Genomic DNA, 17,866 nt, shown 5'->3' with positions numbered 1-17,866 from the left:
TGCCTCTCTCAGTTGTTCGCCCTTAAGGATGAGTAGACCACTGTAGGTCACTCACTTTTAATCACTGCACTGATACCATGAAAGTTCCCTCCTCCCACCTCTCCACTGTCAGCTTCCAGACCACACTTGAAGAAAGGTGGCCCCCAGACTGTGGCACTGGGATGGGGGAATGTGCCAGCTCTCCTTCCCTCCAGATTAACCTCTCCTCTTAAGCTAGTCAAGACCCCTCACTTGGGCCCTTAGAGACTAAAGCCAAACCAATTTCCTCTACATGAATGTTTCTGGAAAACCCTAAAATAAAAAAAAAATAAAGACTAAGCACTCTTGGGGCAGGGGGCCAGGAGAGCTTGTTATTTAGAGCTATGGGATTCAGGGATCCAACATTCTACCCTCTCCACTCAGGCCCTGCTTTCTGGTAGTAAAAAAATGCCAGGGAGCTGGGCATGGTGGATCCTACCTGTCATCTTAGTGCTTGAGAGGCTGAGGTGGGAAGATTGCTTGAGCCCAGGAGTTTGTGACTAGTCTGGGCAACATAGTGAGACCCCGTCTCTAGAAAACATTAAAAATTAGCCAGGCATGGTAGCACATGTCTGTGGTCTCAGCTACTTGGGAGGCTGTGGTAGGAGGATCACTAGAGCCCAGGAGGTAGAGGCTGCAGTGAACCGTGATTGGGTCACTGCATTGTAGCCTGGGATGGGTGACAGAGCAATATCCTATCTCAAAAAAAAAAAAAAAAAAAAATCCAGGGAACTTTGGGGTCCGAAATTTCCATTCAAATCCCACCTGATCACTGCAGTGATGACTTGGTGAAGCCACAGTCATGTAGGCTTCATCTATAAAATGGGCCGCCCTTCACAAGGTTGTCAAATTCATTCATAATTAATAATTCATACAGCACTGGGCATCCTGTAAGGTACCAGGTCCTGGACATATACCAAGAGGTAAAGGTTGTGTCTGTCACCCTCAAAGAAGTTAATGAGCTGTTTGGCTTAGTGAATCCAATCCATTAAGCTGTGCCTCTGTTTCTCCACCTTCGAAACCTCAGGCAAGGCTAGACTATGGGATTTCTGAAGTTCAAAATTCTGAGATTAAAAGCTCAGCTTGTTTAATATTTACCTCACCTGCTTCAAGGGAATGTTAGGAGGATAAACCAAGCTCAGAGTTGCAAAAGGGCTTTGAAGGGGAAGATGCACATACAAACAAGGCATTAATTACATCAGATAAGTTCTTTGAGCTGAACTTCATAGACGCCCTTGATATTCATAACCCAGGGGCGAACAACAGGGGTGATTGTTCCTTAGCAATATGGAAACGTGTCTGCTTGGCTAAACTTGAGAGTGTATATGTTCCTGCAGAATAACCCTTTCAACGTGGCTGGATCCAGGCTGGGGCTGTATGTTTTGAGGATGAGGAACTAGGGTGCGGGTGGGGTGATAGAAAAGTGCCAGTTGAAGACCAAGGGTAGAAATAGCAAGATGTTTTGTTGGGAAGTCCCAATTTATTGGGACTAACTGGACCAAGAAATGCGCTTTTACTTAAAAAAGAAAGCAGCAGCCCATGCCACCGGAAGCCTACTCTAAGACCCAGCCATGTGGCAGGGAGTTTCAAGGTACGCCAAGCCCATTAACCCGTCCTTTGTTGTATAACCCAGGTGTGCTCCTGGCACAAACCCACCATTTTCACAGTGGAAAAGCAGACATCCGAGAAAGCTGAATTTCCTCTAAAGGTTTAAAATGCCTGACGTCATCGGGAAGCACACGCCAACTAAACCATGAAATCCAAAACCTGATCACTGCTTCCCCCCAAAACCTCAAGCCTAGTGAAGTGACAGCTAATCTGATATTTTTTGCTTCAGTAGGAAAGAAGGTACAGACAACTTGACTCAAAGCTATAGCCTGCTCTGGGAGGCTGTAGTCAGAGATCTTGACAATGGGGGTGGGGTGTAGATTTGGCAGAAGTCTGGTTAGCAATAAGGCTTCCTCAGGGAGCCGGAATTGGATTTGGGGCCCTGCCCGAGTTCACATTTTTACAGGTTGGCTGAGTTGCAGTTTGTTAGCCAGCCAGTAATAAACCCCTGCGCAAGAATTTAAAGTTTATGAGGCATGGCTTCTTAATGCCTCTCCTCAGCTCCCTACAGCCAAGGGTTTAAGGAGCCTAGCCTAGCCCGGGTGTTAATTGTTTTGTCAATATACAGTTACTTGGAGAAACAATTTTTTTAAAAAGGGCTTCCACAGACTCAAGGTCCTCAATCCTCTTTTGGAGAAATAAAAGAGCCACTCTGTCCCCTCGGCATTGACAGCCCCACATGCAAGCAGTGGGAATTTGTGCCTGGGATGAGGAGTAAGTTGATGGAGATTTTAGAAGAATGCTGGGTAGCAAGGATTCTCAATGTTTTGAAAGCCAGGTAAGCCAGAGTTCCTTCCCCCAAAAAATGAATACTCAAATTCCCAAAAATTTCAGTGTAAGGATCCTCTGAAACCCCACCCAAGGATCCAGGGTTATACCCGTTTAAGAACTAAGGTTTCGCCGGCGCGGTGGCTCACGCCTGTAATCTCAGCACTTTGGGAGGCCGAGGCGGGAGGATAACGAGGTCAGGAGATCGAGACCATCCTGGCTAACATGGTGTAACCCCGTCTCTACTAAAAATACAAAAAATTAGCCGGGCGTGGTGGCGGGCGCCCGTAGTCCCAGCTACTCGGGAGGCTGAGGCAGGAGAATGGCGTGAACCCGGGAGGCGGAGCTTGCAATGAGCCGAGATCGGCCACTACACTCCAGCCTGGGCGACAGAGCGAGACTCTGTCTCAAAAAAAAAAAAAAAAAGGACTTAGGTTTCATCCCTTGCTGGAGCCCCCACCCATTGTCCTCCTAACCGAGAGGGAGAAAGCCCTCCACTAGCCAGCAACAGCCTGGGTCTCATAAGACACTGGTTCTCCTCACTTAAGTTGCACTCCCCACCCCCTCAGGTTTTTGAACTTGGGGTGGGGTGTAGGAGTAACTGAAGGATCAAAAATGTGCTTTGATCTCCCGTCCATCGCCCCCATAGCCCCAGGCCTGCCAGCTTGGGACACTCTCCCCCACAGACTTCCCCCAGTGACCTAGCATCCCAGGCCCGAGACGCTGGGGGCGGGGTGGTTCCCTACGTGATAGCCCCAGCCCAGGTGTGCCAGGGCCCAGTTTCCAGGCAGGCTGCAGGGGCGCAGGCCCTCCGGGAAGGGCAGGGTTAAGAGTGCATTCCAGCTGCCGAGGAAGAAGGGGGGCGGGGTAGGGGAGCGCGGAGAAAAGAAACAGACCCGGTCTGTCTGACGGAGACACAAAGCACGGTTCACAAAGGGGGCCCGAGAGGGGCGAAGGGGGCTGCCCGGGGCACGGCTCATCCCCACACCTGCGCGGGGGTTGGGGGAAGAATGTGGCCGGCGCATTCCTCTGCTGGGGCCAGCGGGGGATAACTTCCCACGTCGAGACTGGGTGAGGGGCTCAGCCATCCGGCACCTCGGAGGAGGGGGTAAAGGTAGGCAGTGGCTACCGGACGGGGGCTGGATGTCACAGGCGCTCTGCTGCCCAGCTTTCTTCGTCAGCTAGCACCCCCAACCCTAGCCCCCGGGGCGCGTTCTGCGCCTCCCCGGGACCTGAGGTGGCGCCAGGAGTCCCTTGCCCCAGCCCGAACACCCCTCGCGCGGGCCACACCAGAGCGTTCACGTTGCGGCCCCTACCCCGCGGTTCCACCCGGAGGGTCTTACCTTTCCCCAGGGCCTGGCTGGGCTCCTGCTCCGCGCCTCCCGCCTCCAAGGTCACTTCAGCCTCCCCGAAGATCGCCCGGCACGGCTCGGAGGCCGCGCATTGCAGCCAGCAAACCTGCGCCCGAGGGCAGAGGGGGAAGACGGAGGCTGGGTCATAGGAGTGCCCGGCCCTGCACTCCCCACCATGCAGTCTCACAGGCCCTCTGGGACTCCCTTGGCCCCAGGGAGCGCAGCCCCAGGCTCTGCCCGACGCCACTTCCCCAGGCGGACCCCGCCCGCCCCCCAGGGAGCGGTCCCGGTCGGGGCCAGGGCGAGGCTGTGGAGTACCTGGACGAGGAGGAGACACGCGAGAGGTCCACGAGGGAGCCCCATGGCTGCAGAGAGAGGGGTGAGGCAACTGCCGCGACGGCGGGCCGGTGCTCCGCTCCGCTCTCGCCCCTTTGAGCACCGCAGCCCGGGGGAGCGAGCGGGAGGAGGCCAGGTGAGCGCAGGTGGGTGCTGATTGGTCCAGCACCACGAGGTCCCGCCCCTTCGCAGGTGGTACCGATGCCGGCGCGGTTGAGGCCCCAGCGAACCCCTCCCGGATACCCTCCCGGATACCCTCCTGCGCTCTCCTTGCTTTTCTGGAGCTGTTCTCTGCAGGAACTCAGCCCCTGTCTCGCAGTTCTGAGTTAGAGGAGAAAAGAACACCCAGCGTACTCCTCAGCCTCCGCAGTACGGGAAGAGAAATGTTTCTTTGCCTTGCGGTTACAGCGGAAAAAAGTGGAGACACATCTGAAGTCTACTGAAAACAGAGGCTCCGCATTCATGATCCCCAGAGGCGCTGTTATCCCAAAGCTTTGAAGCAAGCCCGTGTGTCCTCCCACACGCGGCTATAGCGGGGCCGCCCAAGCCTCTTTCTCCACCTCCCGTGCCAGCCCGCCGGGGAGGATCCTCCGGGGTTTAAACTAGCAGGTCCCGAGGGACTGCGTTTCTGAATTGGATACAACTTCCTCATCTTTTTTTTTTTTTTTTTTTGGAGACAGTGTCTCGCTCTGTTGCCCAGGATTGCAGTGATGCGATCTCGGCTCACTGCAGCCTCGACCTCCCGGGCTCAAGCGATTCTCCTGCCTCAGCTCCCGCGTAGCTGAGACTACAGGCTTCCTCCACCACACTCGGCTAATTTTTAAAAATTTTTTGTAGAGATGTGGCAGGGCTGGGAGGGGGGGAGGGTCTCCCTATGTTGCCCAGGCTGGTCTCGAACTCGTGACTCAAGCGATCCTCCGCCTCCCAGAGTGCTCAGGTTACGGGTGTGAGCCGCCACACCCAGGCTGCTGCTTCCATTACACAGCTAAACAAATGGAAGCTAGGAGAGAAAGTCCCAGAGTTTGGAAGCTGTAGTGGTGCCAAAGGGTGCGAGCTAAGAGGATGGTTACTAGTCCCATAACCTGCAGCACCCCTATCCCCCATATAAATAACGCTTTCTCAACTTCCTGTAAAATATAAATAAAGGCAATTTTTAAAACGCAGAGGTTTTGAAATTGGTCTGAAATGCTGTATATAACCTGCGTAAAAACTGCTTGCTGCGCAAAGCAGCTTCCAGAGAGTCTCCCTTGGAAAACAGCTCTCCCACACTCTTCCTAGGAGATAAACGCCAGACCTGGGATTCATTCCTCTACCTTACTCCCATTCCACTACGTTAAACATGAAGTGCTTTCCTCTTTGCCGTACACAAGTGGGCTCTGGCCATAAAAACGGTCCTGAGTTTCAATCAGTACCCTGGCAAGCCCTTCCCCACGGAGCTGAGCTGTCCTGGCCAGTCTCTCTCGCCGGTCCCCTCACTCCTCCTCCACCTTCTCCTGCTGCCTTGAGAAGCCCTGGATGCCACCTCCTCGTCCTTCTCCCTCCCCGTCCCCAGCTCAGATTTAGGGGTTTGAGGAACGGACGAGACTGGAGAGGTTTTTTTGTTTTGTTTTGTTTTGTTTTGTTTTGTTTTGTTTTGTTTTTGAGACGGAGTCTCGCTCTGTAGCCCAGGCTGGAGTGCAGTGGCCGGATCTCAGCTCACTGCAAGCTCCGCCTCCCGGGTTCACGCCATTTTCCGGCCTCAGCCTCCCCAGTAGCTGGGACTACAGGCGCCCGCCACCTGGCCCGGCTATTTTTTTGTATTTCTTAGCAGAGACGGGGTTTCACCGTGTTAGCCAGGATGGTCTCGATCTCCTGACCTCGTGATCCGCCCATCTCGGCCTCCCAAAGTGCTGGGATTACAGGCTTGAGCCACCGCGCCCGGCCGAGACTGGAGAGTTTTTTTGTTTTGTTTTTTTGAGATGGAGTCTCACTGTCGTCCAGAGCAGTGGCGCGGTCTCGGCTCACTGCAACCTCCGCCTCCCAGATTCAAGCGACTCTTCTGCCTCAGCCTCTCCGAGTAGCTGGGACTACAGGCGCCCGCCACCACATCCAGCTAATTTTTGTATTTTTAGTAGAGACGGGGTTTCGCCATATTGGCCAGGCTAGTCTCGAACTCCTGACCTCAGGCAATCCGCCTCCCTTGGCCTCCCAAAGTCCTGGGATTACAGGCGTGAGAAACGGCGCCGGGCCTGGAATTTTAAATGACAGATTCTTTGACCTTCCAGGGCTAACTTGGTAACCTACCCATCCTTCTCCCGGCCAGGCCAGTGGCTAAGCCATGGATTGCTTGCGTTGAGAGGGTGGGGGGTCTTGTTCTCTCAGGCCTAGCACGGGCCCTTGGGCCGGCCCCGCCTGGATTCAAACCCAGGTCCCACCCCTTAGTAGCAGTGAAGCATCCGGGAAGTAAAATAAACCCCTTGGACCTCAGTTCTGCATCTGTCAAATGGGGCGGTTATGATCTTAGTATTTTACCCTCTCATACGTGAGTATTAAATAAATTAGAAGGTTTAAAACGCTAAACATAGTATCTGGCACAGAGCAGGTGCCCAAATGCTGCCTGGTATCATCGCTCTCAGATGCCTGGCGAGCCGTCTCTCTTTCTAGCACCCCCACGTCCCCTGAACTAAGAGGAGAAGCGTTGTAATCCTCCAATTTCATGGCTGAGGGTACAACGAGCAAAGTGGCATCTGGTATCTCGGGAGCACTCCCTTATCCGGCGGCTGAGCCCAGCAGCTGGGGCTGGGACTGAGGCTGGGGGTGAACCACGCGGTGGGGAAAGCCTGGGGCTGCTCTCTGAGCTCCGCGCCCTCCGGGCCTGGATCTCCCACAGGGCGCTTTTTATGCCTAAGGGGGGTCAGGTCTCCGCGCACCCGCGCGGCGCAATGGAGTAGGCCCCAGGCGGGACAGAGTGGCCAGGCCGACGCTCGCCTCGCAGGTTCCCCCGCGCCGGCCCGGAGCCAGACGAAGCCATTAGGCGGACGGTTAAACACAAACGAGCCTCGGGATGCAAGCCCTAATTAAGTAAACACCCGGCTGGAGGGCTGTTGAGCGCGCTCATTTCCGCCTCCTTCCTGGGCACTCAGCATTCCGGGCGGGGGCGGAGAGAGGAGCGGAGATTGGAGAGTCAGCTCTTCTGCCTGCAACGCGGAGCGCACCGCTGCCTTCTCCTTAGCTCCCCTTGTCGGTCATTCACTGGTTCATTCATTTCACAAACATTTGCTGACAGCCGGCGATGTGCCAACCACTTAAGATACAACAGTGAGCAAACAAACATCCCTGCGCCTTCGGACTTGCTATCTAGAGTGTGGAGGGTAGAGGAAAGTGAAAAAAAAACTGGAAATATAATATGTTAGATGGTAACATGTGCTGTGTACAAGAACAAGGACGGGGCCCGGTGCAGTGGTTCAAGCCTGTAATCCCGTTTAGGAGGCTGAGGCGGGTGGATGGCTTGAGCCCAGGAGTTTGACGCCTGCCTGGGCAACATAGCGAGACCCCCGTCTCCACAAAAAAATACCAAAAAAATTAGCCAGGCGTGCTGGCACAGGCCTGTAGTCCCAGCTACTCAGGAGGCTGAGGCAGGAGGATAGCTTGAGTCCAGGAGGTTGAGGCTGCAGTGAACTATGATTGCACCACTGCACTCCAGCCTGCTTTATTTTTTGAGCAACCACCATACTGTTTTCCATAGCAACTGCACCTTTTTTTTTTTTTTTTTTGAGACGTCTCGCTGCCGTGCCCAGGCTGGAGTGCAGTGGTGCAATCTCGACTCACTGCAGCCTCTGCCTCCTGGGTTCAGGCGATTCTCCTGCCTCAGCCTCCTAGTAGCTGGGACTACAGGCCCGCACCACCATGACCAGCTAATTTTTGTATTTTTAGTAAAGACGGGGTTTCACCATGTTGGCCAGGCTGGTCTCAAACTCCTGACCTCAGGTGATCTGCCCACCTCAGTTTCCCAAAGTGTGGGGATTACAGGCGTGAGCCACCGTGCCAGGCCACGACTGCATCATTTTACATTCCCAACAGCACAAAGTGAGACCCTATCTCAAAAAAGGTGGGAGGGGGTGGATTGGGATTGAAATGGGAAATTGGAAATAAAGTGATTCACAACGTGTTCCAGTCAGGGTCTACCAGGAAACAGAATCGAACTCAGGAGGTTCAAGTCTTTTTTTTTTTTGAGATGAAGTCTTGCTCTTGTTGCCCAGGCTGGAGTGCAATGGCAAGATCTCGGCTCACTGCAACCTCCGCCTCCCAGGTTCAAGTGATTCTCTTGCCTCAGCCTCCCAAGTAGCTGGGACTACAGGCTCCTGCCACCACGCCCGGCTAATTTCTGTATTTTTAGTAGAGGCGGGGTTTCACCATGTTGGCCAGGCTGGTTTCAAACTCCTGACCTCAGGCAATCCGCACACCTTGGCCTCCCAAAGTGCTGGGATTACAGGCGTGAGCGACCATGCCCGGCCAGGAGGTTCAAGTCTTAAGGAAGGGACTAGAGAAATGGCAGGGTTCAGGGAACCCGGACAACCGGGGTGTTAGTCATCAGAGACAAGCAAGAACTGGAAGGCATGACTACTTTGAGAACTGAAGGGCAGAGGGGAAATCATGTTATTGGAAGTCCGTGGATAAGGGGACAGGGAAGTGTGGGATCCGTTCCCAAATGCAGCTGTGATCGAGAAAGGCACAGCCACTGCTCACAGCAGAGCAGAGACAGTGCAGGGAAAAAATACCCCCCCACCGCATCTCTCCCCTCTTGCCTTTCTTCTCCTGGTGGCACCTCCTGTTCGCCAAACCCACTCAGAAGCCTGAGGCAAGAAAGCCCAGGTTGCATTCTAGAGGGGTCATTCTCCCCCGGCTCAGGACAGGGGACAGAAGGGCAGAAAATGATGGGAGCCGGGAGAGCAAACAAGACAGCCCAGAGGCTTTACTCAGAAAGTAGCATTTGAACAGAGACTTGAAGGAAGTGAAGGAACCACGCTTCTGAAAGAGCATTCCAGGCAGAGAAAACAGGGCAGAGGCCCCGAGGCAGTAGATTACTTGGAACAGCAAGAAAGCCAGTGTGGCTGGAGTAGAGAAAGCAAGTAGGAAGTGAGTCAGAATATGGGAGGGCCAGGAACACACCTTGTAGAGAGCATGTAGGCCATTGTAAGAACTTTGGTGTCTACTTGGGAAAGCAGGGGAGTCAGCCACTGTTGGTTTTGAGCAGAGGAGTGACGTTGAGAAAATTATAAGGGACAAGGGAAGCAGGGAGGCTGGTGGGGGCTCCATTGCAGTTATCCAGGCAAAAGATGAAATGGCTTGGTTCAGGTTGGTCATTATGGAGTGGGTCTGAAACAGTCGGACTTTTTTTTTTCTTTTTCTTTTTGAGACAGGGTCTTGCTCTGTCACCCCGGCTGGAGTACGGTGGCATGATCACAGCTCACTGCAGCCTCAACCTGTCAGGCTCAAGTGTGATCCTTCCACCTCACCCTCCCAAGTAGTTGGAAATACAGGTGTGTGCCATCACACCTGGCTAGTGTTTTGTTTTGTTTTGTTTTGTGATGGAGTCTCACTCTGTCACCCAGGCTGGAATGCAGTGGTGCGATCTGGGATCACTGCAACCTCTGCCTCCCAAGTTCAAGCGATTCTCCTGCCTCAGCCTCCTGAGTAGCTGGGGCCACAGGCGGGTGCCACCACGTCCAGCTAACTTTTGTATTTTTAATGAAGATGGGGTTTTGCCATGTTGGCCACTCTGGTCTTGAACTCCTGACCTCAGGTGATCTGCCCACCACGACCTCCCAAAGTGCTGGGATTACAGGCATAAGCCACTGCATTTGGCCTAATTTTTTAATTTTCTAATTTTTTTTTTGTTTTGGTGTAAACAGCTTCTCCCTATGGCCCAGGCTGGTCTCTAACTCCTGGGCTCAAGCGATCTTCCTGCCTCAGCCTCCCAAAGTGATGGGATTACAGACATGAGCCACCATGCCTGGCATATTTTTTAAAACCCAGAAAATAACAAGCATTGGTGAAGATGTAGAGAAATTGGGATCCTTGTGTGGTGTTGGTGGGAATGTAAAATGGTGTAATAGCTATGGAAAACAGTATGGTAGTTCCTTAAAAAAAAAAAAAAAGAACTACCATATGATCCAGCAATTCTATGTCTGGGTACATACTCAAAAAAAGTGAAAGCAGGGGCCAGGCATGATGGCTCAGGTCTGTAATCCCAGCACTTTGGGAGGCTGAGGCAGGTGGATTGCTTGAGGTCAGGAGTTTGAGACCAGCCTGGGCAACATGGCGAAACCCCATCTCTACTAAAAATACAAAAATTAGTTAGGCATGATGGTGCACATCTGTTATTCCGGCTACTTGGGGGGTTGAGATGGAAGAATTGCTCGAACCCAGGAGGCAGAGGTTGCAGTGAGCCGAGATTGTGCCATTGCCCTCCAGCCTGGGTGACAGAGGGCAACTTCATCTCAAAAACAAACAAACAACAAACAAACAACAAAAGCAGGACTTAAAGAGATGTTTGTACACCCATGTTCAGAGCAGCATTATTCATAATAGTCAAAAGGTAGGAACAACCCAAGCATCCACTGATAGATGAATGGATAAGCAAAATGCTTAATAGGTACAGTTTCAGTTTTGCAGGATGAGAAGAGTTCATTGGATGGACGCTGGCAATGGTTGCACAATAGGAATGCACTTAATACCACTGAAGAATACACTAAAAAATGGTGAAGATGGTAAATTTTATGTTATGTGTATTTTAATACATTTTTTTTAAATTTACTAAAAAAAAAAAACAAAAAACCCCGTGATCAGATTCTGGGTATATTTTGAAGTATTGTCAACAAGATTGACCAAAAGATTGGACGTGGAGTATGAGAGGCAGAGCAGGTCAAGAATGACTCCGGGGTTTTTGGCCTGGCCTGAGCAACCAGCAGGATGACAATACAATTTCCTTTTTTGAGACAGAGTCTTATTCTGTCACCCAGGCTGGAGTGCAGTGGCATAATCACAGATCACTGCAGCCTTGATCTCCCAGGCTCATGCAATCCTCTTGTTTCAGCCTCCCAAGTAGCTGGGACTACAGGTGCATACCACTATGTCCAGTTAGTTTTTTTATTTTTAATTTTAGTAGAGATGAGGTCTTGCTGTGTTGCCCAGGCTGGTCTTGAATTCCTGAGCTCAAGAGATCCTCCCTCCTCGGCCTCCCAAAGTGCTGGGATTACAGGTATGAGCCACCGCACCCAGCCAGATAACGCCATTTCTGAAATAGGGAAGGGAAGTGTAGTGGACACTGTCAGGGCCCTGCTTGGGCTCCCCGGATCACTTTTCCAGTTTCTGAACTCGTCTCCCTTGGTGCTGTGTGCTGTGCTCCTCACAGCCTGCACCTGTAACTAACTCTTCAGTCTCTCTGCCCTTGCAAGGAAGTGCCCAGGAGTTGACTCCCCCAGCCCATAGCCAGTTACCAACTGGTACAGGAATGTGAAAACTCAGTTTCCTTCCCTCCATTTGGACAAACTCCAAGATACCACTTCCTTTCCTAGGGTGAAGCCACCCTCTTTGGGACTTGGCCTGGTATCACATCCCTGTTTGGCTTATTTCTCTTCTTTATCCTGCTTCTCCCACTCATTTACCACTTCCTCCTAGGAACACTTCCTTAATTCACTTCAGGACCAGGGGCCATGGCTCATGCCTGTAATCCCAACACTTTGAGAGGCCAAGGTGGGAGGATCACTTGAGCCCAGGAGTTCGAGACCAGCTCTCTACAAAAAATAAAAATAAAAATAGGCTGGGCATGGTGGCTCATGCCTGTAATCCCAACACTTTGGGAGGTTGAGGTGGGTGGATCACCTGAGCTCAGGAGATCAAGACCAGCCTGGCCAACACGGCAAAACCCTATCTCTACTAAAAATGCAAAGATTAGCCGGGTGTGGTGGCGCACACCTGTAATCCCAGCTACTCAGGAGGCTGAGACAGGAGAATCATTTAAGCCTAGGAGGCAGAGGTTGCAGTGAGCCGAGATGGAACCACTGCACTCCAGCCTGGGTGGGCCACAGAGCGAGAGTCTGTTTCAAAATAATAAATAAATAAAACTAGCTGGACGTGGTGGTGTACACCTGTGGTCAGGAGGCTGAGGTGGGAAGATTGCTTCAACCCAGGAGGTTGAGGCTGCAGTGAGCCATGATCAGGCCACTGCACTTCAGCCTGGGAAACAGAGTGAGAACTTGTCTCCAAAAAAAAAAAAGTCACTTCAAGCCCGTGAATCCTTGTCTCAGGACTGGCTTCTTGGAGTCTCGGGTAGAGCAAGCTTGGGACTGGGGAAAGATCAGAACTTCCATTTGGGATATGTTTGGAAATGCCTAGGGGTAGCATGTTGAGAGGCTGGGTTGCATACACCAGTTCAGGGGAGACATCTAGCCTAGGGAAGTTCATTTGTCATAATAGGAAAGTATCCATTCTGGGGCAGCCTGTGGAGAAAGGCTTGCCCAGGTACAACCCTGATCCTCCAGGGTCTCCCCGTCTCTAAGTGAGCATGGCCTTCTTCAGCAGTCAGAATGTCCACACTGTCTCCAACACTGTCCAACTACACAGGGCCAGAACTCCTTCTGTTCTTTCGGAAAAAACTGCACTGGCCGAGCACGGTGGCTCATGCCTGTAATCCCAGCACTTTGAGAGGCCGAGGTGGGTAGATCACCTGAGGTCAGGCATTCGAGATCAGCCTGACCAAGATGGTGAAACCTCATCTCTACTAAAAATACAAAAGTTAGCTGGGTCTGGTGGCAGGCACCTGTAATCCCAGCTACTCAGGAGGCTGAGGCAGGAGAATTACTTGAAACTGGGAGGCAGAGGTTGCAGTGAGCCGAGCGCGCCATTGCACTCCCGCCTGGGCAACAGAGGGAGACTCTGTCTCAAAATAATAATAATAATAATTTTGTTTGTTTTTTTGTTTTTGTTTTGAGGCGGAGTCTGGCTCTCTCGCCCAGGCTGGAGTGCAGTGGCCGGATCTCAGCTCACTGCAAGCTCCGCCTCCTGGGTTCACGCCATTCTCCTGCCTCAGCCTCCCGAGTAGCTGGGACTACAGGCGCCCGCCACCTCGCCCGGCTAGTTTTTTGTATTTTTTAGTAGAGACGGGGTTTCACTGTGTTAGCCAGGATGGTCTCGATCTCCTGACCTCGTGATCCACCCGTCTCGGCCTCCCAAAGTGCTGGGATTACAGGCTTGAGCCACTGCGCCCGGCCAATAATAATTTTTAAAAATAAAAAAAAAAAACTGCTGGATGTGGTGGCTCATGCCTGTAATCCCAGCACTTTGGGAGGCCGAGGCGGGCGGATCACGAGGTCAGGAGATCAAGACCATCCTGGTTAACACTGTGAAACTCCATCTCTACTAAAAATACAGAAAATTAGCTGGACATGGTGGCGGGCACCTGTAGTCCCAGCCACTCAGGAGGCTGAGTCAGGAGAATGGCGTAAACCCAGGAGGCAGAGCTTGCAGTGAGCCGAGATCACGCCACTGCACTCCAGCCTGGGCGACAGAGTGAGACTCTGTCTCAAAAAAATAATAATAATAATTTAAAAAAATAAAAAAACTGCACCTTCCCAGTGCCTCTCGCCTGCATTCACATGTAAACCCATGCTACCTCCTGCCGTGTGGAATCCCTGGCATCGTTTCTTTCCTCTGAGTGTCTCTTCTGCTTCTCTCTTCCTCTTTCCTCCCTCCTAGGAAGCTCATCGGGGCCTGACATGGTGTTGATATTTGTCCCTTCCAAATCTCATGTTGTTGTGTAATTCCCAATGTCAGATGTGGGTCCTGGTGGGAGGTGTTTTGGTCACGGGGGCGGGTCTCTCCTGAATACCTTGGTGCTCTTCTCATAGTAATGAGTGAGATCTTGCTCTGTTCGTTCATCAGGAGCTGGTTGTTTAAAGAGCCTGGTGCCTCCCCCACCTCTCTGTTACTCTCTCTCTCTCCATGTGACATGTCCCCACTTTGCCTTCCACCATGATTGGAAGCTTTCGGAGGCCCTCAGCAGAAGCGGATGCCAGCACCATGCTTTCTGTACAGCTTGCAGAACCATGAGCCAAAATAAATCTTTCTTTATAAATTACCCAGTCTCTGGTATTCCTTTATAGCAATGCAATGGGACCAACACAGGGTCAGAGGTCAGGGCTATCAGACGCTTACCTCTCCAGACTTCCCCACAGCACCCAAACTGAGACATGCCCATGGCATTGAAGTTAGGGTCCACAGACCTGAGTTGTGAATCGTGCCTCTGAAAATGACTGCCTGAGTGACCTGGCGTGAGTTCCTTGACCCCTGTAAGCCCCCTGGTGCTTTCCACTTGATGAGTGATGGTGAGATTATCCCAAACTGAACTCCTGGCCTTCCCCGACACACCTGCGCCTCCTGCACTCTTTCATTCCAGAGGCTCAGGCCAAGCCATCTTCCACTTTGGCTCCCACTAGATCCCTGAGCTTCCCCAACATCAGGGGAGGGCCCGCCACAGGCCTTTGCACTTGCCGTTCCCTCTGCTTGGATCACTCTTCCCGGACATCCACCTGCCCCTCTCCCTGACCTCCTTCAGGTCTCTACTCAGATGTGGCTCCTCAGAGAGGCCCTCCCCGAATCCCCTGCAGAGACAGCACTCTCCCATCACTCTCTTTTCCCCTCTTTACTCTGCTTTTCTTTTCTTTTCTTTTTTTTTTTTTTTTTTCGCTTTTTAGAAGTTAACCTTTGTAGAGCTGGGGTCTCACTCTTGCCCAGGCTGGTCTCCAACTCCTGGGCTCAAGAGATCCTCCTGCCTCGGCTTCCCTAAGCAGTGGGATTACAGGTGTGAGCCACCACACCCAGCCTATATATTTTTTATAGCACTTATCACACTTTAATTTATTAGTATATATAAGATTTTTTTTTTTTTTTTTTTTGAGATGACCTATAGTAGAGATTAAGAGCATGGACTGGGCACAGTGGCTCATGCCTGTAATCCCAGCACTTTGGGAGGCCGAGGCGGGCAGATCACTTGAGCTCAGGAGTTTGAGACCAGCTTGGGAAACCTGGTGAAACCCTGTCTCTACCAAAAATACAAAAAATTAGCCAGGCATGGTGGTGTATGCCTGTAGTCCCATTTACTCAGGAGGCTGAGTTGGCAGAAGCACTTGAACCTGGAGATTGCAGTGAGCCGAAATTGCACCGCTGCACTCCAGCCTGGGCAACAGAGGGAGACTCTGTCTCAAAAAAAGAAAAAAGAAAAAAAAAGACATTAAGAGCATGGGCTCTGGAGTCACACTGCCCGGCTTTGAGTCCTGAATCCAGCTCTCCTTAGCTGTGAGACCTTGTGACTTTCAAACCCCTTGGAACTCAGTGTTCTAATCTGTAAAATAGGATAAGCATAATAACAACTTCCTCATAGGTTGTGAGTTAATAGTTGTAAAGCACTTTGGGAGACAGTTAACATAAGAGTTTGTTAAATTATACTCACTGTCTCCCTGCACTGAGTGTATCCTCTGCGAGAGGCAAGGGTTTTTGTCTCCTTTGTTTATAGCTATATCTCCAGTGCATAGAATAGCCTGGCATAAAATAGATACTCAAATATTTATTGAATAACGGAAACCAACAAGTTGATCACTGTTAAGCATGTGGCAGGGTGCTAGATCCACAGCAGAGTGAAGATCAATGTTGGTTCCCTGACCCACCTCACAGTGCTGATAGGAGATCCAATCAGCTAATATAAGGGAAAGTGTTTTGCAAAGTGTCATAAAAGTCATGCAAGTCATAATAAAATGAACTATTACCATTTCTTGATTATTCACTGGATACCAGACTCTGTGCTAAATACTCTCATACATGACCTCATTTTAATCCTCATAACTTTACAAGGTAGTTCTTATTACTCCTATTTTACATACAAAGAAACTGAAGTTAAGTCCCTTGCCCAAGGCCGCATAGCCAGGGCAGAGGCAAAGTCAACAGGCTAATCTAGTTGTCACTCCCAAACTCGTTGCCTGACTTAGTAGCCAACCTGCTACCCATAAATATTTGCTGGAAGAATGATTTGGGGGAACAGGTCTTTTGTGTATTTGGAAGAATTCCACAATATTCAATCCTTTCTCTAAGAACCTCTCAAAATAAACACATTTGCCTTTGGTCAAGGTTAAATTCTGGGTCTTCCAAGAAACATTCAGAAAGAGCTTTTCTGCCCATTTTTGGTAGTAAATTTCCCAGCGCTTCACTCCCACGGAGCACACTTAAAGGGATGTGTCCCAAAGACAAGAGGGTGTTTTCCAGTCTTCCAGGAAGTGGCCTTAAAACCGGGTGAGGCTCTATTTTCTGGCGCCTCATACCCCAGGGCTCTGCGAGAATGATTCCACAATCTTACCTCCTTGCATCTCTTTGCCCTGTGACATCACCGGCCAGCTCTTCCTATTTATCACTTCTGAATCCTTAAAGGTGCTGAGGCAGCCTGCCCAGATCGAGAAACCTGGGCTGCATACCTTCCCTTTCCCTGAATCTTGGGTGGGGCTGTGCTGCCTTCAGCACTGGGGAGTTTTTGCCAAGGCCTGAGCTGTCAGTTTCCAGAGAACAGAAGCCAAGCATTTGTGTATGTGTGTACGCTGAGGGCAAGGAGTCAATTAATAAGCACTCACGACGCCCCGAGTCCCGCTGCAGTGGTTGGTTAAGGTCTAGAAACTCTGAGAACTTTAGGGCCAAAAAGGACCTTAAAGAAAATAATAATGGTAATAATAATAACAACAAAATAATACAAATCTGCCCTCAGAGCCATTCTTCATCCTTCCCCTAAAAGGCAGGGGTGACCCCTGCAGACTGTTTCCCAGGCTCCCTTGAAAGATGACATCCTGCTGGATTCAGCTGATGGAGGCACTACTGGGAGGGCAGAAGGCAGGACAAACAAAAGAGCCAGAGAGCTTTCTCAACAGTGTCTTAGAAGTGGTTGTGTCTTGTCTGCAGATCCAGCTTGGCTGTGGGTCTGCTAGGTGACCCCAGACTCTAGGCTCCAGTAATACCAGGTTTCCTTTTTATTTTTTTTGAGACGGAGTCTTGCTCTGTCGCCCAGGCTGGAGTTCAGTGGCGCAATCTCGGCTTGCTACAACCTCCGCCTCCAGGTTCAAGCGATTCTCCTGCGTCAGCCTTCTGAGGAGCTGGGACTACAGGTGTGTGCCACCACACCCAGCTAATTTTTGTATTTTTAGTAGAGATAGGTTTCACCGCATTGGCCAGGCTGGTCTTGAATTCCTGACCTCGTGATCCACCCACCTCAGTCTCCCAAAGTACTGTGATTACAGGCATCAGTCACCGCTCCTGGTCACCTTTCCCTTTCTTCCTTTTGCTAAGGGGTAGCAGGCGTCATGCTGTCTAATCTCTGTGTGGCATCACCATCCCTGTTTGTCTTCTCATCCTCTCCATTACCTCTTTTTTTTTTTTTTTTTTGAGATAAGGTCTCACTCTGTTGTCCAGGCTGGAGTGCAGTGGTGCCATCACAGCTCACTGCAGCCTCAACCTCTTGGGCTCAAGCAATCCTCCCACCTCAGTCTCCCAAGTAGCTAGGACTACAGGTGCACGCCACCATGCCTGGCTAATTTTTATTTGTTGTACAGATGGGGTCTCCCTATGTTACTCATGCTCCTCTGGTTTAAATACTCACAGTGGTTTTTGTCTTCCTGACTGGATCCTGACTGATAGAATAGTTAAAACTTACACAGTACTTACTACATGCCAGACACTGTTCTAAGTGCATGATGGAAGTTAGCTTATTTAAT

The 17,866-nt window shown here is 51.0% G+C and overlaps 1 protein-coding gene across 2 annotated transcripts in view; it reads right to left on the bottom strand.

Annotated features, from left to right (window-relative positions):
• The window catches only part of LOC105491373 (cadherin 3), a 57,025-nt gene extending 52,844 nt beyond the window's left edge, over positions 1-4,181 (bottom strand). For both annotated transcript variants that reach the window (XM_011757713.3, XM_011757714.3), the window contains exons 1-2: positions 4,065-4,181; positions 3,738-3,852 (exon numbers count right to left, since the gene is read on the bottom strand). In XM_011757713.3, coding sequence (XP_011756015.2) covers positions 3,738-3,852; positions 4,065-4,109 — 160 coding nt within the window. In that variant the 5' untranslated portion in view covers positions 4,110-4,181. The remainder of the gene's footprint in view (positions 1-3,737; positions 3,853-4,064) is intronic.
• Positions 4,182-17,866: the final 13,685 nt, after the last annotated feature.

This window comes from Macaca nemestrina, chromosome 18, assembly GCF_043159975.1.
Source record: "Macaca nemestrina isolate mMacNem1 chromosome 18, mMacNem.hap1, whole genome shotgun sequence".
In the NCBI taxonomy this organism is placed as follows: Eukaryota; Metazoa; Chordata; class Mammalia; order Primates; family Cercopithecidae; genus Macaca; species Macaca nemestrina.
This window is presented reverse-complemented; position numbering and strand designations above follow the sequence as displayed.